At 38.2% G+C, this 27,395-nt stretch overlaps 1 protein-coding gene across 1 annotated transcript in view; it reads right to left on the reverse strand.

The window, feature by feature from the left end:
* IRAG2 (inositol 1,4,5-triphosphate receptor associated 2) overlaps positions 1–27,395 on the reverse strand; it is a 112,035-nt gene that overhangs the window by 6,672 nt on the left and 77,968 nt on the right. The window contains exons 25-34 of the mRNA XM_027967817.3: positions 22,497–22,543; positions 22,325–22,389; positions 21,712–21,819; positions 18,562–18,632; positions 15,404–15,461; positions 12,152–12,206; positions 12,041–12,068; positions 11,632–11,772; positions 8,856–8,990; positions 704–851 (exon numbers count right to left, since the gene is read on the reverse strand). Coding sequence (XP_027823618.2) covers positions 704–851; positions 8,856–8,990; positions 11,632–11,772; positions 12,041–12,068; positions 12,152–12,206; positions 15,404–15,461; positions 18,562–18,632; positions 21,712–21,819; positions 22,325–22,389; positions 22,497–22,543 — 856 coding nt within the window. The remainder of the gene's footprint in view (positions 1–703; positions 852–8,855; positions 8,991–11,631; positions 11,773–12,040; positions 12,069–12,151; positions 12,207–15,403; positions 15,462–18,561; positions 18,633–21,711; positions 21,820–22,324; positions 22,390–22,496; positions 22,544–27,395) is intronic.

The following is a 27,395-nucleotide window of genomic DNA, read 5'->3' on the forward strand; positions in this document are numbered from 1 at the left end:
GTGTCACTGCCACTGTCCACAATGCCTGTCTGGGACAGATGGGGCACAAAATGAATGTGTGCTGAAGAAATGAGCCCAAAACTACAGATCAGAAGATCACCAAACATTATTACTTTTACAAGACAGAGAACATATCATTGAAATGAATATTCTGCTTATGAACATTTATATTATCTATTTAAAATAAAATTACTACAAGGTATATATAGGCCTTCTGTTGAGACACTTTGCATGTTCTCAGTAATCTGTTTCCCAAGACACTCACCAAGACACCATTCTGCCACGGTCATTCCCTCTTGGAGGGATACAAAACCACTGTTGATGAAAGTGGTTCATTTATACCATGGGGCCTTGTTTTATGCATGGCGAAAGAGCCAGTTCCTAAGTAGGACAACACTGGGGTCAACTCAATGAGTTGGATTAAATATACTCTCTCATATCAACAATTTAATGAATTTTTGGTGTCTACCATAAAATACTTGTCTCCTAATTTGTATGCTGACATCTTACTTTGGGCTATATAAATAACAGGCCTGAGTTACTTCTTATATTATTTTATATATTATATCCTTTTTATATTCTTCTAAAACAACCTTAACATAAAGGGTATTGTACTAAAGACAGTGTATAATAAGAATTAGTAAGAGAGAATGAAAGAGGAGAATGTTAGAAAAATGTAACTATTATCTTAAACTTTTATTACCTTCATCTTCAAGAGGGTTAAAAGACCTTTCATTTTGCAAAAGAACCTGTTTCAGTTCTTCTAATTCAGCATGCTCTTTGGCATACATCCTCTTCAGATTTTCTACGTGCTGAATCATCACTTCAACTGCTTTACTAACCCGGCTTTCCTAGCAGGAAAAAAAAAAAAAAAAGAACAAATTTACATAGAAAATACTATCCTTAATACCCAGTTAAAAGATACATGCTCTTGTCTTCATCCCAGACATAACTCCCACTAAAGTGATGATGAAAGTTTTTTTGTTGTTATGTTTTCAAGGCATGGATGTAAAAGGGTAAAGGCTTCCCAGGTGTTGCTAGTGGTAAAGAACCTACCTGCCAATGCAGGAGACATAAAGAGACCCTGGGTCAGGAAGGTGCCCTGGAGGAGGGCACAACAACCCACTCCAGTATTCTTGCCTGGAGAATCCCTTGGACAGAGGAACCTGGTGGGCCACATTCCATAGGGTTGCAAAGAGCTGGACATGACTGAGCAACTTAGCAGGCAGGCATACAAGGGTAATCAGAATGGAAGAGGATAGAATAGCAACCAAATTCTGAACACTTGCCAAGTAGACAGACTAGTGGTAAATGACAAAGACCTGAAAAGCTAAACCCTAAAAAAAAAAAGTAAGAAAAGTCTGGAAGAAACCTGGGTTGAATCACAGAAATCCACAAATGCCCAAGAATTAATGGTATGTCTGGAATTAAGCTTGGAGGTAAAACACATGAAGAGTTGAAAATCTGTATAAAAAGCAATTAGATCCACAGATCCCCTCTGTTACTCAGGTCAGCTGAGCCCCTCTACCATTTTGGGGAAAGGCTAAAAATGGTGGCTATCTGGAGAGATTTGAACAGAGGGTCTGTGGATTGAGCAGTAACAGTTGATGGTGAATGGATCCTACAGAAAAAAATAGATTTAAGCAAAAGTCTGTTGTTGGTCAGTCCCTAAGTCATGTCTGACTCTTTATGACTCCATGGACTGCAGCATGCCAGGTTCCTCTGTCTGCTATCTCCCAGAGTTTGCTCAAATTCACGTCCACTGAGTTGGTGATGCTATCTAACCATCTCATCCTCTGTTGCCTCCTCCTCCTCCTGCCCTCAATCTTTGCCATCATCCAGGTCTTTTCCAATGAGTTAGCTTTGCATCAGGTGGCCAAAGTATTGGAGCTTCAGCATCAGTCCTTCCAATGAATATTCAGGGTTGATTTCCTCTAGGATTGCCTGGTTTGACCTCCTTGCTGTCCAAGGGACTCTCAAGAGTCTTCTTCAGCACCACAGTTTGAAAGCATCAATTCTCTGGCACTCAGCCTTATTTATGGTCCAACTCTCACATCCACATGTGACTACGGGAAAAACCATAGCTTTGACTATACAGACCTTGGTCACCAAAGGGATGTCTGCTTTTTTATATACTATCTGAGTTTGTCATAGCTTTCCTTCCAATGAGCAAGTGTCTTAATTTCATGGCTACAGTCACTGTCGGCAGTGATTTTGAAGCCTAGGAAAATAAATTCTATCTCTGCTTCCACTTTTTCCCCATCTATTTGCTATGAAGTGATGGGACCAGATGTCATAATTTTAGTTTTTTTCGGGTTGAGTTTCAAGTGAGCCTTTTCACTCTCCTCTTTCACCCTCATCAAGAAGCTCCTTAGTTCTTCTTTACTTTCTGCCATTAGAGTGGTATCATCTGCATAGCTGAGGTTGTTGATATTTCTCCTGGCAGTCTTGATTCCAGCTTGACTCATCCAGCCCATCAACTTCACTTGATGTATTCTGCATATAAGTTAAATAAGCAGGGTGACAATAGGCTTGTCATGCACCTTTCCTAATTTTGAACAAGTCAGTTGCTCCATGTCCAGTTCCAACTGCCACTTCTTGACCTACATACAGGTTTCTCAGGAGACAGATAAGGTGATCTGGCACTTCCATGTCTTTAAGAATTTTCCACAGTTTGTTGTGATCCACACAGTCAAAGGCTTTAGCATAGTCAGTGAAGCAGAAGTAGGTGCCTTTATCAAATTCCCTTACTTTCTGCATGATCCAGTGAATGTCAGCAATTTGATCTCTGGTTCCTCTGCCTTTTCTAACCCAGCTTGTACAACTGGAAGTTCTTATTCACATACTGCTGAAACTGAATTTGAAGGATTTTGAGCATAATCTTATTAGCATGTGAAAGGAGCACAACTGTACAATAGTTTGGACATTCTTTGGCATCGCCCTTCTTTGGGATTGGAACAAAAATTGACCTTTTCCATTTCTGTGGCTGTTGCTGATACATGTTGAATATTAAGATACAAAGCCTTATTCTTCTTCTAACTACCAAACACTGGTAGCCAGGATTATACTCTCAAGATAGGCAGCTGAAATTTTCTTTGAGGAATCTTAACAATTCAGGATGAAAGTCTTAAAACTATTGGCATTAAGAGGATGCTGGTGAAACCTCCTAGCTTGTGTGAAACTCAGAACCAGGAAAAAGCTTCCCCGCCTAACACATCCTGAGTTCTCAATCAGTTAATGGGACTAGTTAATGGATCATCACTAGTCAGAGGCAAGCCTCTAACCTGAGAAAAGAAAATAAAAATACAGGGCGAAAAAACAAGCTGAAAGAAATAAACTACAGAAAAATGAAAACTTCAAGGAAGCTATCAATATCTTCAGAGAAGAATAAGCATAACATTTGTGAAAGAGGAACAAGATATAAAAACGTGGGCTGGTGCACTGGGATGACCCAGAGGGATGGTACAGGGAGGGAGGAGGGAAGAGGGTTCAGGATGGGGAACGTGTATATACCTGTGGTGGATTCATGTTGATGTATGGCAAAACCAATACAATATTATAAAGTAATTAACCTCCAATAAAAATAAATAAGTTTATATTTTAAAAAAAGAAGCATAGGGCAGAATATAATAGAGAATATAAAAGTGCATCTTCTTCTCTAAAGATTAAAAAAAGTTAGGATCTGAGAATTTTAAAAGCCTGGAAGTTAGAAATATAACAAAAATACATAACTGAAGAGAAGAGTCTCGAGATAAAGTTGAGGAAACTTCTCTGAAACTAGAGCAAAAAGACTAAAAGGTAGAAAAGAGAAGAGAAAGGACCAGTTCAGGAGATCCCACAGCCGAAAAACAGGAATGCAAGTATAGAAAATGTAGAAACAGTTCACAAGGTGTAGAAAAGGAAATAGTTCAAGAAAGTTTCTGAACTCAAGGCATAACTTGTCAATTTATGTCCACTCAGGACCTAAAATAGTGGCTGAAAATAAACCCATGCCACGGAAGGACAGGAGAGGTAAGAGAATATTCTAAAAGCTTCTAGAAAGTAAAAATATGTTATAAACAAAAGCTCAAGAGTCAGAATGGCATCAAAATTTGATACCAACACCAGAAGCTAAGAAGAAAATGAGGCAGTGCAAGAAAAATTCTAAAGGAAATGATTTCTAACCTAAAATCCTTTACCCAGCTAGTGTAAAGATGCATAAGAATGAATACTTGAATTTTCGGTTATATAACATCTCAAAAAGTTTACCTCCCAGGCATTCTTTTTCTTGGAAAGTTACTGGGTGAGATGTTCCATCAAAATAAAGAAAAATAAACAAACCAGCAAAGAAGAAGGCATGGGATTCAGGAAATGGAGTTTAACTCAAGAGAGAAGTGAAAGAAGTCTTCATTTAAGAATTTGCTTCCCACACGGCATAGTGGTAAAGAATCTGCCTGCCAATGCAGGAGATACAAGAGATGCAGGTTTCATCCCTGGGATCAGGAAGATTCCCTGGAGTAGGAAATGGCAACCCACTCCAGTGTTCTCAGCAGGAAAATTCCATGGACAGAGGAGTGTGGTAGGCTACAGTCCACAGGGTCGCAAAGAGTCAGACACAACTGAGCATGCGCGCGCACACACACACACACGCACACACACACACACACACACACACACACACACACACACCAGTTGAGACTGATAGGTCAAAAGTCCCTGGAAGCAACAACTCAAAGAAAAAATTGACAGAATATCTGATGAATGTGTATCTATTGTGAAATCTAGACTCCACTGAGAGGTTAAGAATAAATTAGAGATAAGTAAATAGAAAACTAAGCATAACAATCATGGCAAAGTAAAATTATTAACTCCAAAAAGAACATAAACATTGTGCAAAGAAGGAAAAATCATCAAAGACTACTTGTATCTGCTATGAATAGAACTTACATGGGCATAATAATTTTTACAGATAATATAGATCTAATATCATTTATCTACTTTTTAAAAATTAAAATTGTTAATATTATGATAATTTCCACAGACACAAAAAGTACATAATAGATCCACATACATCCATCAATCAGTTTCAAGAACTGTCAACATTTTGGCGTATAAGTTTCATCTCAAAGTTTGAATGCTATTTTTTAAAGTACAGGTGACAGACATCATATTATTTAACTCTTAAACATTTTAATAAGTATCTGAAAAATGGGAGTATATTTCCTTAAATAATAATACCATGATCACTTCTAACAACATAAAAGAAACACCTTAATATCATCTAATTCAAATTTCCCTAACTGTCTCAAAAACATCTATTTACAGTTTTATTTGAACTGGAACCTGACAAAATATGTATTTATTGTATTTTTTCTTTTTTATATACTAGTGTATAATCCACAATATAAAATTCAATATTTTAAAGTGAACAATTTAGTGACATTTAGTATGGCACCCCACTCCAGTACCCTTGCCTGGAAAATCCCATGGACGGAGGAGCCGGGTAGGCTGCAGTCTATGGGGTCGCTAAGAGTCAGGCATGACTGAGCAGCTTCACTTTCACTTTTCACTTTCATGCATTGGAGAAGGAAATGGCAACCCACTCCAGTGTTCTTGCCTAGAGAATCCCAGGGATGAGGGAGCCTGCTGGGCTGCCGTCTATGGGGTTGTACAGAGTTGGACACAATTGAAGTGACTTAGCAGCAGCAGCAGTACATTCACAATGTTATACAAATACCACTTCTATCTAGTCCCCATTTTCATCATCCCCCAAAAAAACCCCATACTTACGAAGCAGTTACTTCCTACTCACCTCCTTCCCCTAGAAGCTAGCAAACACCAATCTTCTACCTTTCCCTAAAGATTTATCCACTCTAGATACTATATATAAACACAATCACACAACATGTGACCTTTGTGTCTAGCATCTATAGCATAAAATTTACCAGATTCAGCTACACTGTAGCATGTATCAGCACTCCATTCCTTTTAGTGGCTAAATATTATATTAATAACGCAACAATAATACAGCAGAAACCAACACAACATTGTAAAGCAATTTTTCTCCAATGAGAAAATAATATTGTAATTTCCCCACATCCTTGTCAACACTAGTTATTTTCCTTCTTCCTTCCTTTCTTTATCCCTGCAGCCCACTCCAGTACTCTTGCCTGGCAAATCCCAGGGACAGAGGAGCCTGGTAGGCTTCAGTCCATGGGGTTGCTAGGAGTCGGACATGACTGAGCGACTTCACTTTCGCTTTTCACTTTCGTGCATTGGAGAAGGAAATGGCAACCCACTCCAGTGTTCTTGCCTGGAGAATCCCAGGGACGGGGGAGCCTGGTGAGCTGCTGTCTCCGGGGTCACACAGAGTCGGACACAACTGAAGTGACTTAGCAGCAGCAGCAGCAGTGGGTGTGAAGTGGTGTATCACTATGGCTTTGCTTTTCAATTTGCTAACAGTTAAGCATCTTCTCATGTGATTATTGGCCATTTGTATAATTTCTTTAGGGAAATGTCTATTCAAGTCTTTGCATTTTTTATTGGATTGCTTATCTTTCTGTTGTTGAGTTGCAAGTATTCTTTACATATTCTGGATGTATGTGTATGTATGCTCATTCTCAGTCATGTACAACTCTTTGCGTCCCCATGGATTGTAGCCTACCAGGCTCTTCTGTTCATGGAATTTTCCAGACCAGAATACTGGCGTGGATAGCCTTTCCCTTCTCCAGGGTATCTTCCCAACCCAGGGACTGAACCCAGATCTCCCGCATTGCAGGTGGATTCTTTACCAGCTGAGCCAAAGGGAAGCCCAAGAATACTGGAGTGAGTAGCTTATTCCTTCTCCAGAAGATCTTCCCGACCCAGGAACTGAACCAGGGTCTTCTGCTTTGCAGGCAGATCTTTACGATCTGAGCTATCAGGGAAGCCCATATTCTGGAAACTAGATCCTTATTAGATATATGATCTTCAAATATTTTCTTCCCTTCCATCAGCAGTTTCTTTTTGGACATGTTAAGTTTAAGTTATCTATCAAACCTCCAAGTGGAAGTGCTATGTCAACAGTAGCAGATTCTAGTCTAAAACTCATGGCAGATGTTTAAGATAAGTGTGTGAATTGGGGAGTCATCAATTGACTAGATGGCATCCCACTCCAGTACTCTTGCCTGGAAGATCCCATGGACGGAGGAGCCTGGTAGGCTGCAGTCCATGGGATTGTGAAGAGTTGGACACAACTGAGCGTCTTCACTTTCACTTTTCACTTTCATGCATTGGAGAAGGAAATGGCAACCCACTCCAGTGTTCCTGCCTGGAGAATCCCAGGGATGGGGGAACCTGGTGGGCTGCCATCTCTGGGGTTGCACAGAGTCGGACAAGACTGAAGTGACTTAGTAGCAGCAGCAGCAGCAGTTGACTAGATGGGATAGTACCGGGATTGAGTGATGATGGAGACCAGACGTGTAAAGGTAAAGCCGTGGGGTCCATCAAGATTAATGAGCTCAGAAAGGTCCATGATGATTCATGATGTAGAGAAAAAACCAGGGGATTGTGGTACCTGGAAGCCAAATGTTAAGAGTGTTTCCAGGAGGAGGAAGAGCTTAGCCATGTTGAATATAGCAGACAGGTTAAGAAAAAAGAGTAGGTTAAGGCCGACTAGAGTAAATTTCAGAGATGACGGGAGGAGAGAAATTAGAAACAGTGAGTTCAGTTCTATTGGGGAAATTTGCTAAAAATGGGAACAGAGAAACAGGGTGATAACCAAAGGACAAAGAGTGAAAGATTTTTTGTGTTTGCTTACTGAACTGAACTTGTATTATTTTTCCTGTCTTAAAAACAAAGTATTTAAGTATTTGTGTGCTGATGAGAATGATTCCATAGAGTGGGGGAAAACTGGAGAGGAAAGACTGCAGGGAGAATTGTGGCCCAGATTCTAAGCAAACTGAAAGGAATGGGCTCTTGCACAGAGGTGGGATGGTTAGCCTTTGATAGCAGAGAAAACTCATCTTTGGTGCTAGGAAGGAAGGCAATGTTAACGTTTAGATGCTTGTAGGTTCAAAGCTTTTGGTAGATTCCTTCTGACTGTCTCAAATTTCCTATTGAATTAGGAAGCAAAGTCATCATTTGACAGAGAAGATAGGAGAGGACAGCATGGGGATTTCAGGGGAAAGGGAAAGTATGAAATTGATATATAGAGAGAAGCAGGGTGAATGATGGGAAGCCCAAGGACCACTTAAGATTTGTGATGAATTTCAAGAGAACTCAGTCAGCATAAGGGTGTGATGTTTTCCAGCTATGCGGGCATGAGCAGGAAAATAAGTGTATTCAACAAGACTGTAGATTTTCTAAATGAATAAAATGAGAGAGGTAAAAGTGTTGAGAGTTCATGAAACAGAGTGAATATAGTGTTTGACCATGGAATTTAAGCTTGGTCAGGAAAGAAGAGAGATCAACAATAAAGTGAAAGACGCTTTAGGTGTGAGGAAGGAGAGATTGATAAAAGAACTAAATATTCATCTTCATAGTAAGAAACAAAAAAATATCTGAAACTGTAAATAAATCACTAAGTGATAGTGTAGACATATTATTTAGGGATATGAATATAACACATCTGTTTAGGTATAGATTCAAAAATTTAAAATCTTTCCCAGAATTTCCCACAAAGAAATTTTGAAAAAAAAAATCTACTTCTCTCTGAATAAGAATGAGAAGATCCATAAACAAGGATCTTTATTGCTGCGTTGTTTAAAAGCACAAAATACCAAAAATATTCTGAAGTGATCAAATAGAGTACTTTCCTAGAAATACAATCCATAATGTTACAGATAATAAATCCTTTCAGTAATTTCATTGTAACTAGAGAAGTGGAGACAAGTTACCTGATTAATGGCTCCCAGCATCTCAGCCCTACTGGCCACTCGTGTTGTGCACTGGCTGAGGAACGTTATGCTCTTCTCCAGCTTCTTAATGATTTCCTGGGCCTGGCTGTCATCTTCACAAAGAGATGTCAGAGACTGCACAGAAAGTAACGTATTAGAAAGTATCAACCCCAAGAATTCAGCAAGTGATTCTAAATGCTGACTATGTTGTAAATTCACGTGACTCTGTTATCTCTGTGGAAGGTGAAAAGCAGCAGTAAAGACAAATAATGAATGCCACTGAAATATTACGACCTTTGTTGGCTATCAAGTAGACCTATGGAGGTGTTCGTAAAATCTGTTATACAATTTTGATCTCCTCCACTTTAACTTCCCAAATTTGCCACCCCTTCATGTGTGTTTCTATCTTTCTTCTACAATTAATGGGATGGGATATAATTAATTGGCAGTGGTAAAGAAATTATTCCTATAAATGAATGCACTATATGAAGAACACAGTTTGAACTTTTAAGAAAAGTAGTAAAAATATACTCAAATTATATTTGACTCTGACCACTATATTTGCTGTTCCATTGATGACAAGGTGAGCCTCGGCTGGTCAGGTAAGTAGGCCTGTATTGCCTTGTGAATATTTATCTTAAACCTGTGCCATTAATCTAAGATGATGGCTTTCCTAAGGCTTTCCTGATGGAAAGCCATTTGTCTCACTGTCCATACTAGTCAAATCAATTAACAAATCAATATAATCTCTATCAAAATCCCAGTGGATTTTTTTTTTTGGCAGAAACAGAAAAACTCATCCTGAAATTCATATGGCATCTCAACGGACTCTGAAGAGCAAAACAATTTTGAAAACAAAAGTACAAAGCTAAAGGTATCCCAGGTCTTGGTTTCAAAGTACATTACAAAGCTACAGTAACCAAAACAGTATGGTATTGGCATAAAGACAGACAAATAGAACAGAATAGTAGGCCCAGAAATAAACCTACACATGGTCAAATGGTCATATGGTCAAATGATCTTTGACAAGGGTGCCAAGACTACAAAATGGAGAAAGAATAGTCTCTTTAATAAATGATGCTGGAAAACTGCAAAACAGTAAAGTTGGACTCTTATTTTACACTATATAAAAAAATCAATCCAAAATGGATTGAAGACCCCAAACCATATAGCGCCGGAAAATAGCTCTAGAAGAAAACCATAGCGGAAAAGCTTCCTGACAATGGAGTTGGCAATGATTTCTTGAATATGATACCAAAAGCATGGACAACAAAAGCAAAAGTAGACAAAGAGCACTACATCAAACTTACAAACTTTTGTGCATCAAAGGACATAATCAACAGAATGAAGAGGCAACCCACGAAATGGGAGAAAATATTTGCAAATCATATCTATTACTTTAATTTTGGCAAAGGACTTGAACAGACATGCTCCAAAGATGATACACAAATGGCCTGTAAGCATATGAAAGATGCTTCAAATACTAATCATCAGAAATGCAAGTCAAAACCACAATGAGATATCATCTTGCACCTATTAGAATAGCTACTATCAGAAATCAGAAAATAACACGTTGGCCAAGATATAGAGAAATTGGAACCTTGGTACATTGTTAGTAGGACTATAAAATGGTGTAACCGCTGTGCAAAACAGTATGTTGGCTCCTCAAAAACTTAAGAAATGGAACTTGATATGATCCAGCAATCCAACATCTGGGCATATTTCTAAAGGAATTGAAAGCAGGGTCTTGAAGAGATATTTGCACACCAATATTTCATAGCAAAAATGTTCAATGTTCACAACAGTCAAGAGGTGGAAGCAACTCAAAGGTCCATCAATAAACAAATGGATAAACAAAATGTGGTCTGTGCATACAATGGAATATTTTATTCAGTTTTAAAGGAAGGAAATCCTGCCACATGCTACAACATGGATGAACTCTGAGGACATTAAGTTAAGAAAAATAAGCCAGTTACAAAAAGACAAATACTGTATGATTCCACTTACATAAGCTATCTAAAGTAGTCAAATTCACAGAAACAGAAAATAGGATGGTGATTACCAGAGGCTGAGAGAAGGAGAAAGGGGAAGTAGTTTAATGGACATAGAGTTTCAGTAAGCAAGATAAGAAAGTTCTGAAGCTCTGTTTCATAACAAAGTGAATATACTCAACACTACTAATGTACACTTAAAATTGTTATTATGGTAAATTTTACATTATGAGTTTTTTTAAACCACAATAAAAACAGAACATGGCTTCTTTACTTTTCTTTCGCAAAAACTAGCCATTTTAATTTTCCAACCCATCTGTTATTTATGGTGACTTCACAAAATAGAAGAATAGTAGCTATTACATTTCTGTGTACCTTCCAGAAGGGTCTGTCCATTATCTAACAAGACTGAAATCAGTCACCATCCTCTTTTCTCAGTTAATTCAATGGAAATGTCCTTTGGATTATCGTCTTTGAAGCTTAAAATTGTTTTCTGCTTACTCTTCTACCTGAAATCTATTTGAAGATCTAGAGAGATGGCAGAAGATTCACATAACTGCTTTAAACACATTTGTTTTACTTTGTTTTACTGCTTACACCCTTCTATTGGTGAACCTTTTATCTTAGCTTGATTGGGACTTCTTACCTCCTATTTAATTCACATTTGAGTCAGACAGGGTTTGGTACCTGGTGACAGTTTTAGTTATACAAATAAACTCATGAAGTTTTGAAAACTTTATTAATAATATAACAAACCTATAGTTCCCAAATGTTAGGGTTCTTACCTCTAACAGTTTTAAACAGTTAGTGATTTCTTTCTTCAAATTTTCTTCAGCCAAGTCACGGGATCTTTCTTCAAGCTTCACTCTTTTCTCCAAGGTGAACCAGTCACATTTAAATGCCAAAGATAATCTGAGAAATTCAGCCTATTGTCAAAATAATGTGAAGGTGAGGGGAGAACGTTGGATATAGTCAAATATGTTAGCTTAATACCAAATTACACTGAAGCATATCTTTCTCCTCCCAGTGACATAATGCTAGCATGCATGAGCTTTACCTGTACTTTGTCATGGCCAAGCCAAAAGACAACACACGTAGGACAGTTTATGAAAAAGCAAAGCATACAGGGACTGTAGGCAAGTGATTCTGAAACACTTTTTTTATTAAAGAAAAAAATATTTGCTTGAAACTTACCTCTACCTCCTTCTCATTAGCAGAAGTGCTACAGAATAAGAGAAAGAACTTAGTCAAACATAGTTCAACAGAAACAAAAAATGTGAGCATGCTGTAAGAGGAAGAACTTACTTGTCACTTTGTCTAAAGTTAACTGACTTCACAGGAACAGAGGAAAGAGCAGCACCTATTAAAGATGATAGAACAGTGTTTGGTTAAAAAGGATTAATAGCTAAGGGCACATTCAACCAAATGTTGTTATGTCCTTGCTCCAATAAACAAAGGCATTTCATTGACATATGTCTGAGAAGCTTGCTAGCTAAAAATGCATGCGTGCATGCTCAGTCATACCTGACTGTTTGTGATCCCATGGACTGCAGCCCACCAGGCTCCATCATCCCTGGGATTCTCCAGGCAAGAACACTGGAGTGGGTAGACGTTTCCTCCTCCAGGGGATCTTGCCAACCCAGGAACTGAACCTTTGTCTCCTGCATTGGCAGGTGGATCCTTTCCCAGTGAGCCACCTGGGGTGTCTCTCAGCTAATAATACATCTGCTTAAATATTAATATAAGATAATGTTGTGCTACGTTATGCTTTGGGGATTATGATGACGTTAAAATTACTGGCTCACATTTCAGCATGTGAATAGTCTTTGAAACCTGAAGATGTCTCAGAGTCAAGGGACAGCCCAGTTTGTTCTTCCTGTATTTGAATGTTTATTTAATTTGATTCCATGGTTAAATGCATACCTTCCTCTGGTACCCTGGTCCTTCTACATATCAAGGGTTTAAAAGCAGCAACAACAAGAAGAGTAATGACTATAGTAGTAGTAATAATATTAATAGTATAATAATAATAATAGTAACAATAACAGTAAGAATAAACATGATTGTTGTTGTTCAGTGGCTAAGTCATGTCTGACTCGTTGCAACCCCATGGACTGCAGCACTCCAGGCTTCCCTATCCTTCTCTATCTCCTTGAGTTTTCTCAAACTCATGTCCACTGAGTCAATGATGTTATCTCACCATCTCATCCTCTGTCACCCCGTTCTCCTCTTTCCTTCAGTCTTTCCCAGCATCAGGTTTTTTCCAACGAGTCAGCTCTTCGCATAAGGTAGCCGGTATAAATATGACATCCCAATCATTTCCCACAGGTTTACTACAGGCCAATCCCAGAATAAGACTCTTTACACATATTAATGATACTCTTCACTATTTTGCAAAGAACACAATATTAGTTATTAACAGCATTAGATTTAGAGTTGAAAAATCCTAGTTTAAATTCTAGCTTTTGTGGACAAAGAATGTCACGTAATGTTGCCAGTAAACAAAAGATGTTGCCATCAAGCCATCGGGGATTTAAGATGGAGAAAAGCAGGATATTGGCCTTAGACAGTTCAGGTGCATAACAAAGGAATGATTGTAATAAGTCCAGACTCTTGTATCTTCCCATGCACAGAAAAGTGCTAAATTCATTAACTTGAGATGTCTGGGGTTTTTTACAATTAGCAGTAGTCTTTGATGTTGGATGGCCTGGTGGTTTTTTGTTGTTTTTGCTTTTTGGCAAAACTCCTATATATCCTGTCTCTTCCTTTACCTCTTTGGAGCAGTTCCTCAGAGCTGAGACGCTATATCCCAGGCTTAAGTCCTTAATAAATCTACCAGAAAAAATGTAATTCTCAAAGTTTACGTTGTGCTTTTTTTTTCAGTCAACACTTTGATCCTTATAACTAAGTTACTTGGAACAAGTAGTCACAACTTCATCAAACCATCCACAAAATAAGGATGATTTTTCTATAGTAGTTTTTATGAGAACTTTCATCAGGCACTTTTCTAAGTGCTTTTTATATCATTTACTCAATCCTCACAGCCAGCCTTCTGTGGTAGGTTCTCTTCTTACCTACAGTTTATATGCTATGAAACTGAATCACAGCTTACCTATTTCAAACAGGCATTGGGGAGAACTGAATGGAACTATGCACATAAAGAATTCTGCCTAGTACTTAGCACAGTCTATTCATAAAGGGTACATTGATTTTTGAAAGCGGAAGTCGCTCAGTCATGTCCAACTCTTTGTGACCCCATGGACTATACTGTCCATGGAATTCTCATGCCAGGATACTGGAGTGGGTAGTTATTCCCTTTTCCAGGGTAACTTCTCAACCCAGGGATTGAACCCAGGTCTGCCACATTGCAGGCAGATTCTTTACCAGCTGAGCCACCAGGGAAGCCCGAGAATACTGGAGTGGGTAGCCTCTCTCTTCTAAAGAGGATCTTCCTGACCCAGGAATCAAACAGGGGTCTCCTGCACTGCAGGCAGATTCTTTACCAGCTGAGCTACCAAGGAAATGGCACCCTACTCCAGTATTCTTGCCTGGAGAATCCCATGGACAGAGGAGCCTGGGGGTCTACAGTCCATGGGGTCGCAAGAGTCAGACACGACTGAGCGACTAAAGCACCACCACATTGTTTTTTACTCATCATTTCCACTTTGCAAATGAGGAAATTAAGACTCAGGTTAAACAACTTTCCGAAGTCACAGCAAGTAAGAGTGACTGAGCATAGTGTTTGATTTCCAAAGGTGGAACTCTATCCACTGTTCCATCCTAACAGGAAGATGGGGAGAGAAGCAAATGAAAACTCATTCTTTAAATACTGGCTTATTTGCTTTTAGATGGGACAATAAAAAAGATCTTAGATTAGAGCTGCTGAGAATTCACTACTAACATTGGCATTTCTAAAATATTTATTTATTTGGCTACATGGTGTATTAGTTGGCAGCACACAGGATCTGCGATCTTCCTTAAGGCATGCAGTATGTTTAGCTGAGGTATGTAAACTCTTAGCTGTGCCATGTGGGATCTAGTTCCCTGACCAGGAATTGAACCCAGGCCCACTGCACTGGGAGTGTGGAGTTCTGGCCACTGATCTTCAGGGAAGTCCCAACATTGGCACAGCTTTTAGTTCACAATAGGGTACTAGTTATTACCAGACCTTTAGGCTTAACAGGCAATGCAATGTAAATATGGCATTCTGAAAATGATACAAATTGAATCAAAATTAGTTGTATTTGGCTGGTCTTATCTACAGATGCAGAGTTATAGGGGGCTTCCCAGGTAGCTCAGATGGTAAAGAATCTGCCTGCAATGCAGGAGACTCAGGTTCAGTCCCTGGGTCAGGAAGGTCCCCTGGAGAAGAAAATGGCAACCCACTCCAGTATTCTTGTCTGAAGAATCCCATGGACAGGGGAGCCTGGTAGGCTATAGTCCACAGGGTCACAAAGAGTTGGCTTGCCATTTCTTTACTGAAAAAGATCTCTCCTGTAAAACCTACCAGCAGGGAATGAAAGTTAATATGCAGGGTTGGAAGAGAACATTCCTTACCTCCTGCAGCACATTCTTTTCTGTGCTCATCTATTGTTTCTGGTTCCTTTTTGGCTTCCTAAAAACATAAGGAGATTTTATTGCTGTACATAGAGTGGAAATCCTTCGTATCCAATCATTTCTTGGCTTCCTGTCCTCTCCTGCCCTACCCTGTTCAAAAATAAAGTATGCCATGAACTGTGTTAGGGATTAAGAAAAGAGGACTGGCTCCAAGGGGGTTTCCAGTCTAGTTGAGGCATAAAAAAACCAGAAATACCTGAAAAGCTGCAAATGGGATACCAATTACCACAAAGAAGACTAGGATTAAGTGCCTGCCAAATGAGATACAAATATATGCTTTGCAAAGGGAGGAGAGAGACGTATGGCTTGAGAAGCATGGAATGTCTCCGCAGGCAAAGAACAAGTTGGAGCTTGAGGGAGAGGCGGGACTGAATGAATGAAAAGAGGGTGGTAATCTAGGACTTTCACACGCAGCATTCCAAATGGGTTGTTGGGGAAATTTTGACAAAATAACTGCTAAAAGGAGACTCAGATGTAGGGAACGGACATGTGGTACAGGGGTAGATGGGGAGAGTGGGACGACTTGGGAGATTAGGACTGACATATATGCAGTACCATGTGTAAAACAGATAGCCAGTGGAAGGAATCTGCTGTATAACACACGGAGCTTAACTCAGTGCTCTGCGATGACCTAGGAGGTGGGATGGGGAAGGAGTGGGAGGGAGGTCTAAGAGGGAAGGGATCTATGTATGTATACAGCTGATTCATTTTATTGTACAGCAGAAACTAACAGAACATTGTAAAGCAATTATACTTCAAAAAATATATATTGTGCTATGTTTGGCTTTTACTCCATCTGAATATACTCTACAGTCACTGACCAACTGTCCTACAAAGGCATCTTCACAATAAGAATCACCATAACAGGAGTTGTACTCTACTGCCTGCGGAAATCTAAAGGAGAAGCTATAGGTTACAATTATTTTCAGATAATTATTATTCAACATTCTCAAAATTTTTCCATATTTCCTTATTTTGGCCAAGACAGATTTCCTTCGTAGGGCCCTGGATACCACATCATATCATTTTTGGACAACTGAAACTAAGATTTTGATAAAATATAACAAATGCAATAATGCAGGTAAAATACTGGATCATTTGTATCACTATTTACACAATCTTAATTTTTTTAATCCTCTCTTAATCCTATGATGTCTTCCGGTCATGTCATTTTCCTCTTCTTCTGTGCTTCCTGGCTATGCTTCTTCTGGGAAGAGTTGGCCACTGTTGGACACTGTTGCAGAGTTGTTCCAGTTCTTCATTTCCCATTTGTGGTCTGTGAACTACTCTGCCCCTGCACCCAACACTCCTAGGAACGTGCCCTCCCCAGTTATCAGTGACCTCCCTACTGCCAAACCCAATGAATAATTTTCAGTCAGTATCTTACTTAAGCTCACTGTAGCATCTCAAATGATCTAGAATCCCCTCCTTGAAGGTTTTCAGCCCTTGGCTTCCCTTTCCTGATGTCCCCCAGTCACTGCAATAGCTCTTTCTCCATCTCCCTCGCCACTGGCCTCCTCTTATTTGACACTGGAATCATCAAGAGTCCATTATCCTCTGTTCGCTCTCTCTGCCTGCTCTCCTTTCTGGGGAAATCTCATCCACATGCTTGGTTTTTTTGCTGGTAACTCACAAATATGTCTCTGTCCCCAGAGTCCTATTGATGAGTTTATGAATATAGCTTATCTATAAAATCTCCTTACAGGATGTTGATGATATCACATATCAACCTGAAACTTGACTTATTTCAAATTAATTAAATTTACCCCACAAATTCTTCTTACTCTTTCCTACTCTCCTGTTGTTCTACTCATTCTGTAGGTTAAGCTGTAAACCTGAGTATTTACCTTTTCACAGGCCCCTGATTATCAGTCACTATGTACTGTGAATGTTATTCCGTAAATACCTCTCAAATAAGTCTCATTTTTTTCATTATCACTAAATTCATACTATCTTCATAGCTTGCCTGAATTATTCCAATAGCATTCTAACCAGTCCCCTACTTCCATTACTACATTTTCTAATCCATTATTTAAGTGTTTTTTTTATTTTTGAAATGAGAAAAAAAATGATTTCTCAAAAGACTACTATGAAAGACTGCTGCTGCTGCTGCTACTGCTCCTGTCACTTCAGTCATGTCCGACTCTGTGCGACCCCATAGACAGCAGCCCACCAGGCTCCCCCGTCCCTGGGATTCTCCAGGCAAGAACACTGGAGTGGGTTACCATTTCCTTCTCCAATGCATGAAAGTGAAAAGTGAAAGTGAAGTCGCTCAGTTGTGTCCAACTCTTCGCGACCCCATGGACTGCAGCCCACCAGGCTCCTCCATCCATGGGATTTTCCAGGCAAGAGTACTGGAGTGGGGTGCCATTGCCTTCTCCAACTTGAAAGACTAGAGGATTTGAATTTTCCTCTGTCCATTTTTTAATAAGAGGCAACTATTTTGGGCATGTCTGCTAGCTAACACTACACTTTAGGTATAATTTATATCACAAAGAATTATCCCAAACCCCATATCCAATTACTCTACTCCCTTTAGCATAAAATTTTTATCTCATTACTTCAAATGTATACGTGTCACAACCTTCTCTCAACCTGGGTTATTAATAGTTACATGAGTCTCTGTTTCTTATAATCAAATAGGCTGAACTAAATCAATGTTAGTTTAACTGCAGTCTAATTACTGAGGAATTGTATGTTTCTTCCCTTAATTATAGAATATTTTTAAGATAGGTATCACTTTTATTTAGCCTTATTTATTAATGCATTCATTTATGTAAGAGGACTTTAGAGATAGATATTTAGCTTGTTTCCAGTAGACCTTTAATGGATAAATGAGTTAACAAATGCAAGAATGAATGAAAGAAAAACCAGTGTGGAGTCAGGAGGTCCTACCTCTGACTCGACTGCATGACCCTGGATGCTCTGGCTTCAACTTCTTCATCTATAAAATATTGCTATAACTAAATTCTAGGAACCTCATAATATTTTGAAAGGATACATTGAAATAATGCTTTTAAGAGTACTTTGCAAACTTAAAGGGACAGTTCTACCACTGTAATGTATCACTACTTTTCTTGTTAACACGTATATATTACCTGAATCAACATGCTTTTTTCTTCAGTCACAGAGCCTTGCAGTTCAGTGTTTTCAGGAGCTGGACTTCCGCCTGTAAGGAGGAAACACACCAAACATTGTGGGGCGAGGAGGGTTACCAGGAAAAGAGGAAGAAATAGTGAGGGCAGCAATGTGGGCAGACAGCTAAGTGGAAAGGGTTTAATATGTGCTCCCAAAGAAGCTAGCCATGTAACATTTCTTAAATGAATATTTGTATAAATCATTATCAAGTACATTACAGTACAAATAAATACAAGGAAGTTACAAAAAGGAATGGCATAAATTAAAAGTGCAAATACAAATACTTCTGCCATACAAATACTCGTATGGCCTTCAAATAATAGGGTTTTTAAACTATTTTTTAAGGCTGATGCTGCTTTTTCAATCAAACACATTACTAGTGTAATTACAGAAACAGAATGAAAGAAGAATGAACAATTACTTAGTTGTTGTTTCTTAGTCACTAAATCCTGCCCAACTAGTTTGCTACTCCATGGATTGTAGCCTGCCGGTCTGCTGGAGCGGGTTGCCATTTCCTTCTCCAGGGGATCTTCCTGATCCAGGGACTGAACCTGGATCTCCTGCACTGGTAGGCAGATTCTTTACCACTGAGCCAGCTAAGCTGGCTCTTCCCTTACCAGGGTAGCTAGCTTTTTTTTAATAGCTTGACAAACATGTTTTAAAAAATTATATATGCATGCCTGATAACAAAGTATGATATCCTTCCAAAACACAGGATCTTTCTAAGTAAAATGTCATCAAACTAAGAAAAAGAGATGCAGTTTTTATTTATGCCATTCCTTTTTGTAATTTCCCTGTATTTATTTGTACTGTAATGTACGTGATAATGATTTTCATCTTCACATGACCCATTGTCCTGAATTTAGTTCAGTCCAGACACAAAGGTCAGCAACAATAGTTAGATTTTGTTTCTTTCTTTTCAAGAAAACAGAATAACTAAAGGATGTACTCAATTTTTAAAATTTATATGGAAATAAGAACAAAATGGTAACCACTATCTTCAAAGACATAAAAATCTTCCCTATGGAAATTTTATATTTAAAAAATTTTAAGACTGATAGTAGATTGATATGGTCCATAAATCAAAAGTATAAGATGTTTTTCAGTGAAAATTTTCTCTCTCATCATGCCCACCAGAAAGCTAGTTTCCTGACTCATAGACAATGTTACTAATTTCTGTCTAGCTTTGTAGAGATATTTTATATATGTATTATAGGTACAAAAACTTTTTTCTATTTTTTTTTTCACAAATATTTACATACAATACATAGTGCTTTGTACTCTAGTTCTTTTCCCTAAGAAACAACAGTTCTTTGATATTCTTCCAAGAAAAAAGTTCCCTTCTGTATATGTTTTACAAATATATATTAGTATTCCATTACTGGGACATGCCAAAATATGTTAGTCTTCTACTGATAGTTAACTTGTTTCCATTATTTGTTATCACAAACAACGCTGGAGTAAATAAACTTCCATATATGTCATATAGTATGTGTGTACTTAGATCTACAGGATAAATTCCCATAAACCAATTATTTTAGCATGGGATACATACATTTATGACCAACCTAGACAGCATATCAAAAAGCAGAGACATTACTTTGCCAACGAAGGTCCATCCAGTCAAACCTATGGTTTTTCCAGTAGTCAGGTATGGATGAGAGTTGCACTATAAAGAAAGTTGAGTGCCAAAGAATTGATGCTTTTGACCTGTGGTGTTGGAGAAGACTCTTGAGAGTCCCTTGGACAGCAAGGAGATCAACCAGTCCATCCTAAAGGAAATCAGTCCTGAATATTCATTGGAAGGGCTGATGCTGAAGCTGAAACTCCAATACTTTGGCCACCTGATGCAACGAGCTGACTCATTTGAAAAGACCCTGATGCTGGGAAAGACTGAAGGCAGGAGGAGAAGGAGATGACAGAGGATGAGATGGTTGGATGGCATCACCAACTCAATGGATATGAGTTTGAGTAAACTCTGGCAGTTGGCAATGGACAGGGAGGCCTGGCGTGCTGCAGTACATGGGGTTGCAAAGAGTCGGACACAACTGAGTGACTGAACTGAACTGACATACATTTAAATTTTGGGTAGATATTGGCAAATTCCTCTCCATACTAATTATAATAATTTACATTCCTTGCAGCAATGGATGAGAATTCTTTTTCTTCCAACAATCTTAGCAGAAGTGTGCAAACAAACTGTTCTGTCTTTGTCTACATGATAGATAAAAAATGGTATCCTGGTGTAGTTTTAAAATTTTTCTTATTTGGTGTGAGATATAATGTAAACATATTCTTCAGTTAAATGAAGGAATGGATTCCATTTCTACAATCTTACAGCTCCTTTAACTTAGCACCTATATCTCAAATTTAATTGCCAATTTAACTTTCAATGAATTTTCCTTAATTGACACTTTAGGTAGAAATGGGAGCCTACATTTCCCAAGAGTATCAACTGTAGTGATGCCTAACAGGGAATGGTTGAGAATAACCACTTTATTTTTGGACTCAAATGGCAGAAAAGGAGGATCTAATGCATTGTCTAGTTAATTTCTGCCTCCTGAGTGGACCGTCACTAATTGGTCCATCCTTTTTTCTTTTAATATACAGTTTTTATTTTCTTAAAAAAAATTTTTTGACCATGCTACATAGCATGCAGAATCTGAATTCCCCCACCAGGGAATGAACCATGGCCCCTGTAGTGTAAGCACAGAGTCTTAATCACTAGACCACCAGAAAAGTCCTGGTCCATCCTTTTAACCTAGTAAATTCTAATGAGGATTCTGAGAATTTCCTAAGTAAGTGATTTCACAACTGCATCACAGCTGAGACTCAGGTGTGTCCAATAAATTTTGGCCATAAGGAGATATTTAAATCCCATTAAAATACACAGTAAGTTTTATTCTAAATATAGAGTTGGAAAAAGGTTGGTCACATTGTCATATGTGAAGGCCATGGTCACCTGTTAGAGTTCTTTTCTTCAGACTATGTCTTCAAAATTCTTTTATAAGACAATATTACTCAGCCACTCATGATAGTTACTCCACTAGCTTCCAGGTTCATTTCATGTTTTAGAATGGAAACTATGCTTGAACCCTTCAACAGCTTACCTGGGATCTTTGTCACAGTAGAAGCTGATCTTTTATCTTCCTCTTTCTCACAGAGTGGTTTACAGTCAGGGTCACCAGAAGCCATATGCAAAATTTCTGATCCAGAATCTATCAACAGGAAGAAACTAACAGCATGAATACTATGCAAAAGATTATTTGCTTACGTCCTTTTCACTTGTATATACCTCAGGAGATCACAAGATATCCAAGCTTATGGTTATAATATCAACGTTCTAATTTTTTAAAGGAAGTTTTAAATAATATACCATTTATTGAAATAGAGTACAGCTTTCTGCATATGGGATCTTTAGTACAATATCCTTGAGTTTTTTTCTGTTTCCTCATATTTATTTATTTTTCCCCCAAACTTTAAACTTTTCATTTTGCATTGGGGCATAGCCGATTAACCATGTTGTGATAGCTTCAGGTGAACAGCAAAGGAACTCAGCCATACATATACAGGTATCCATTCTCCCCAAAACCTCACTCCCATCCAGGCTGGCACAAAACATTGAGCAGAGTTCCATGCACTGTCCAGTAGGTTCTCGTTCGTTATCCATTTTCAATATAACAGACTAACAGTCTTATTTTATATCTTTTCTAGTCTACTTACCACTTGAAGTTACAGTACTCTCTGTGGATGAAGTGTGACCAGGGGAGGGGAGGGTGGAATATTCCCTGTCAAAAGAGTAGAAGCAGTATTTGTGGAGTGTTGGGTCCAAAGAATTCTCTTAGAAATTATGGAATATGCATCCAAATTCACACACAGAGACAAACAGGCAAACCTGGGTTGGGGCTGGCTCTCAGAACATAAGTATTCAACACCATTCTCCTTAAGGGAAAAAAAAGAAAGAGAGGGAGAGAAATACGTTTAACAATTTGACATTTTCCATTCCAGAGAGGTTGTGTTAAGCAAATATTTTCATACAGTTTTAAATGAACCCATATTTGCTTTGCTCTTTTGGAGAGGATATGGGAATGTGATGCTATAGGGCAGATGGATATACATACTTACTCAAAGCTGTACTTTCAAAAAAAAAGTCCAATTTTAACTATACTTGCAAGTCCAATATTGAAAGAAAATATAAAATCTTGGGCAAAACAAATTCTAATCTTAAAGGGCAGGCAGAGTTTCTATCATGAACTTAAATTTTCTTTAAACAGAACTAGGTGGGCATTCTAGGTGGGCATGAAACAACATTTCTATTTATGGAACTATTACTCAACCTAAAACTTTTGACCTGTTGATTTAAAAATGGTTCTCAATTTTCTAGCTAGATCCATAACACATTTAAAGTTTACCCAAGTCTCAAAGTTCTGAGGGATTATATCTACATCAGCTCTTCTTACTTGGGGCTCAAAAAGAGCTTTAACACAATTGTGGTCCCCCCATCCCCCCAAAAAAAGCTGTGGTCCCAGTCTGCCAGGACAAGTATTTGAAAGTCTCATTTGAGCTTCGTAATCCCCATCAAGTTCCTAGTTTGCAGGGAACTTTAGGAGATTAGGTTTACTCATTCTCTTTCAAAAAATAAAGAAAGCAGTGGGAATGTAAATTCACTTTTTGCTGTTGTTATTTAGTCGCTAAGTCATGTCCAACTCTGCAACCCCATGGACTGTTGCCTGCCAGGCTCCTCTGTCCTTGGGATTTCCCAGACAAGAATACTGGAGTGGGTAACCATTTCCTTCTCCAGGGGATGTTCCCAACCCAGGGATCAAGCCCATATGTTCTGCTTGGCAGGCAGATGCTTTACCACTGAGCTACCTGGGAAGCCCTAGATTCACTTATTCTCTTTCAAAAAATACAGTGGGAACACGGGTTCCTCTTTAATAAAAAGTTTTATTAATAAATATATTTTTTATTATTTATTTAGAAAAACAAATAAGAATTTAATAAGTTAAAACTGAAATCACTTGGACATATCCAAAATCTGCACAGACAATGCAAAAATAAAGATATTTAAATTTCCATAATCAAACACAGAACTTCTCATTAGGTGTCACAACATACAATAGGTTTCAATAGAGGGCTGCTATATATCATATACCATATTGAGAATCTATCCAAGAAAAGATTGACTCCACAGAAAGGTAAAGGTTTAGCAAGAGTTTGCTGAATATATAGTTATCCAATACAAAAAACAATAGCTTACATCTGTACAGCACACTACAATTTATTAAGCCCTTTTATATACCGTCTCATTTAATTCACTCCACAACCTTATGCAATAGATTTTAATGAGATAAAAAAAAAAAAGATTTACTTATTTCAGGTGAGGAAAGCAAAGCCAATGAATAAAGTAATTTCCCAGGAACATTCAGAATGGTAGTGCCAGCCTCTAAACTGTCTGAACAATCAGACTAAATATAGTGTCCTCTTCACTGTAAACAGAACTGTCTCTGAAACACCCTAAGGCTATTGGAGAGGCAAAGACTTTCCGTTGATTGTCTTTGACTGATAAATGATTTGAATATAAACTTTCAAAATGTTCACCTCAAATGTTAAGAAAACTCCACAATCAAATCTGCAAAGCAAGATTTTACACCTAACCCCCTCACACTGGGAAAGACTGAAGGCAGGAGGAGAAGGGGGTGACAGAGGATGAGATGGTTGAATCACATCACTGACTCAACGGACATGAGTTTTGGCAAACTCTGGGAGATAGTGAAGGACAGGGAAGCCTGGCATGCTGCAGTCCATGGGGTCACAAAGAGTGGGATACAATTTAGTGACCGAACAATAATAACAACAACTTGTATATGTAAATGTTAGGCAATCTTCTCTTTTATTTCATTTTGTCCCTGCTTTAAACATCTTTGTGTCAGACTTTATGTGACTGAAGTCCCTTGTGGCACCAGTTTAATTCAATAACTTTCAACACAGGCCTAGTTTGTGCCAGAAACAGCCTTTCGTTGTTTCTGGCACAAAACTGAAAGCCTGAAAGAGACCAGAAACACAGTCCTTGTCCCAGAGGAACTCATAGGCCAGTCAAAAAGACAAATATGCAGAACAAATACTTCATAAATTATAAGCAGCGTTGCATAGAGGAAAGTATGCACAGAACAGAGTAGGAAAATATGTGCATTGAATTTTGAAGAGAAATTGTACCTTATATACCATTGGTAGTTAAATGATATTGGCTCTGTCCTTGACATATTTAAATATATTGTACTAGTAATTATTATATGCTTATTTAACTATCTACCAATACATATGTAAGAAAATGAAGCTGTAAAATAGGAAAAATTTAAACATTCTTCAGTTTCATTGAGTACCCTCCATAAAAATCAATGAGCATTGAGGCCTTAATAATAATAATAAAAAAAATCAGGCCCATTTAACACTTTATAACATAGAAATCTATTATTATATGTGACTTGAAATAGCACTTATTACTGTGTTATAAATAACAATAATATATGCCATAATTATACTGCACTAACTAAAAACCTAAGTTCGTCAGGAAAAATTCCTTTTTATACCAATTGGGCATGAAACTTTATATTTGAATTTAAGAGGTGTGAAAGCGAATGTAGCTATTTTCTATTGAATTAAACTGATTTCCAATATTAAAGGAAAGACAAAACATTATTTCTATAGATTGTTTTCCTAAAAATTCTAATTATTTAAAATCAAAATAATAAGTACAGCAAAAATACATTATGTTAAAATGAGTCTCATCTGTCATAATGCTCTGTGTAAAGCCCTTCTTTTATCCTAATTTTTATGTGAAACTGGTAAACATAAAATATTTATTAAGTAAGTAACAATTCTGTTATTTTGGATAAACATTATGTATTTAGTAGCCATATATTACTACATTGTTCTGTTGCAAAGATATTGGATATTACTAGATATTAGTCCCAATTCATGAATCATTATAAATCTCACTGATCAAAAAAACAACCTAATACACAACATACCTCAATCCTAGATTTTCATATATTCAGCTAACATTTTTTTCCTCCTTAGAGGAAGAGCCAAACCAAAGAAGGAGATTTTTATTTTTCAAAATTTAGAGTTATAGTTAATGAAAGTTGGAGATATAGCCCCTCAGGGTGTCTGTGTGTGTGAAATGGGGGGTGAAAAATAACTCAGCAAACACTTTCTACAATTATGCTCTTTTCTCCCAGTTTCAAAAGGTGCCCCTATTCAAACCAGTTTCCTGAGCCCACAGGAGAACCTAACACACACAACAACTGCAGGATCTAGACAGATTATAAAAAAAGATAATTTACTGGATATATCTTAAAACCAAGGAAAATCGAGAAACTGACTACGTGCAAGAAAGAGAAAGCTCAGAAGAGAGAGACTTACTTACAGCACAAGATTGGCTCACATCAATGAGTCTAACACATGCTGACAGCCTAGAGCAGGAAGCATGTTCTTCCTGTTCAAGCCATTCAAATAGGAACCTGCATAACATTTACATGAAAATCTGTGGTGCAGCTCATTTGCTTTTGACAGTAAAAGTCTAATGTAGGGTAAGGGTGGGGTAGCCAACGTACTTACGGAACAAAGCGAGATATTCTCCCGCAGACTGGGTCAGCAAATGCAAGACACATACACACACATTCCCCCCCTCTCACTTCAGCTTTCTCACATACATACAGCAGCATTAATATTCAGTCAGAAAATATGAAGAAATAGCTTCTAAGATATTGAAAGTGAAGTGAAAGTGTTAGTTGCTCAATCGTGTCCAACTCTTTGCCACCCCATGGACTGTAGCCCACCAGGCTCCTCTGTCCATGGAATTCTCCAGGCAAGAATACCGGAGAGGCTAGCCATTCCCTTCTCCAGGGATCTTCCCAACCCAGAGATCAAACTCCAGTCTCCTTCATTGCAGGCAGGTTCTTTACCATCTGAGCTACCAGGGAAGCGCTATCAGTATCAGTAAGGGCAATTAATAGGCCTACATAATCTTCCAGGGTTACTCTTTTAGATGAAATGCTATTTTACCCATAGATTTTTATGATCAAAATCCCTTCCACTAAGAAACATTTGTGTTATCAGTGTAACTTTTACTTTTAGATCCATTTTAGACAATTGACACTACTCAAGTAAAGTAATATGATTTTGTGAGAAAAAAAAAAAACTGAACAAAAGGAGTCTATATAGACTTATTTCATTCTAACTTAAAAAAAAAAAATGCCCTTGACTTGGAGTCAAAGTTTCAATCTTCTAGAAAGAAAAGAATGTAAAACTGAACATCAAAAGATATTAACTGCTGTAACCTGCTGCTGCTGCTGCTGCTAAGTCGCTTCAGTCGTGTCTGTCTCTGTGTAACCCCATAGACGGCAGCCCACCAGGCTCCCCCGTCCCTGGGATTCTCCAGGCAAGAACCCTGGAGTGGGCTGCCATTTCCTTCTCCAATGCATGAAAGTGAAAAGTGAAAGTGAAGTTGCTCGGTCTTGTCCAGCTCTTAGCGACCCCATGGACTGCAGCCCACCAGGCTCCTCCATCCATGGGATCTTCCAGGCAAGAGTACTGGAGTGCGTTGCCATTGCCTTCTGCTGTAACCTAAATAAAACTAAATTTCTTCACAAGCTTTTTTTTTTTTTTTCCAGTTTCTAACTAAAAGGACACCACACCTTCAGACCTACAGGACACACCCACCACTTCGAGGTTCATTTGTAATATAGTTATCAGCCAACTTTTACATGTTCCAATTTTGCAACTGGCAATT

The sequence above is a fragment of the Ovis aries genome, chromosome 3, assembly GCF_016772045.2.
Source record: "Ovis aries strain OAR_USU_Benz2616 breed Rambouillet chromosome 3, ARS-UI_Ramb_v3.0, whole genome shotgun sequence".
NCBI classification, from domain to species: domain Eukaryota; kingdom Metazoa; phylum Chordata; class Mammalia; order Artiodactyla; family Bovidae; genus Ovis; species Ovis aries.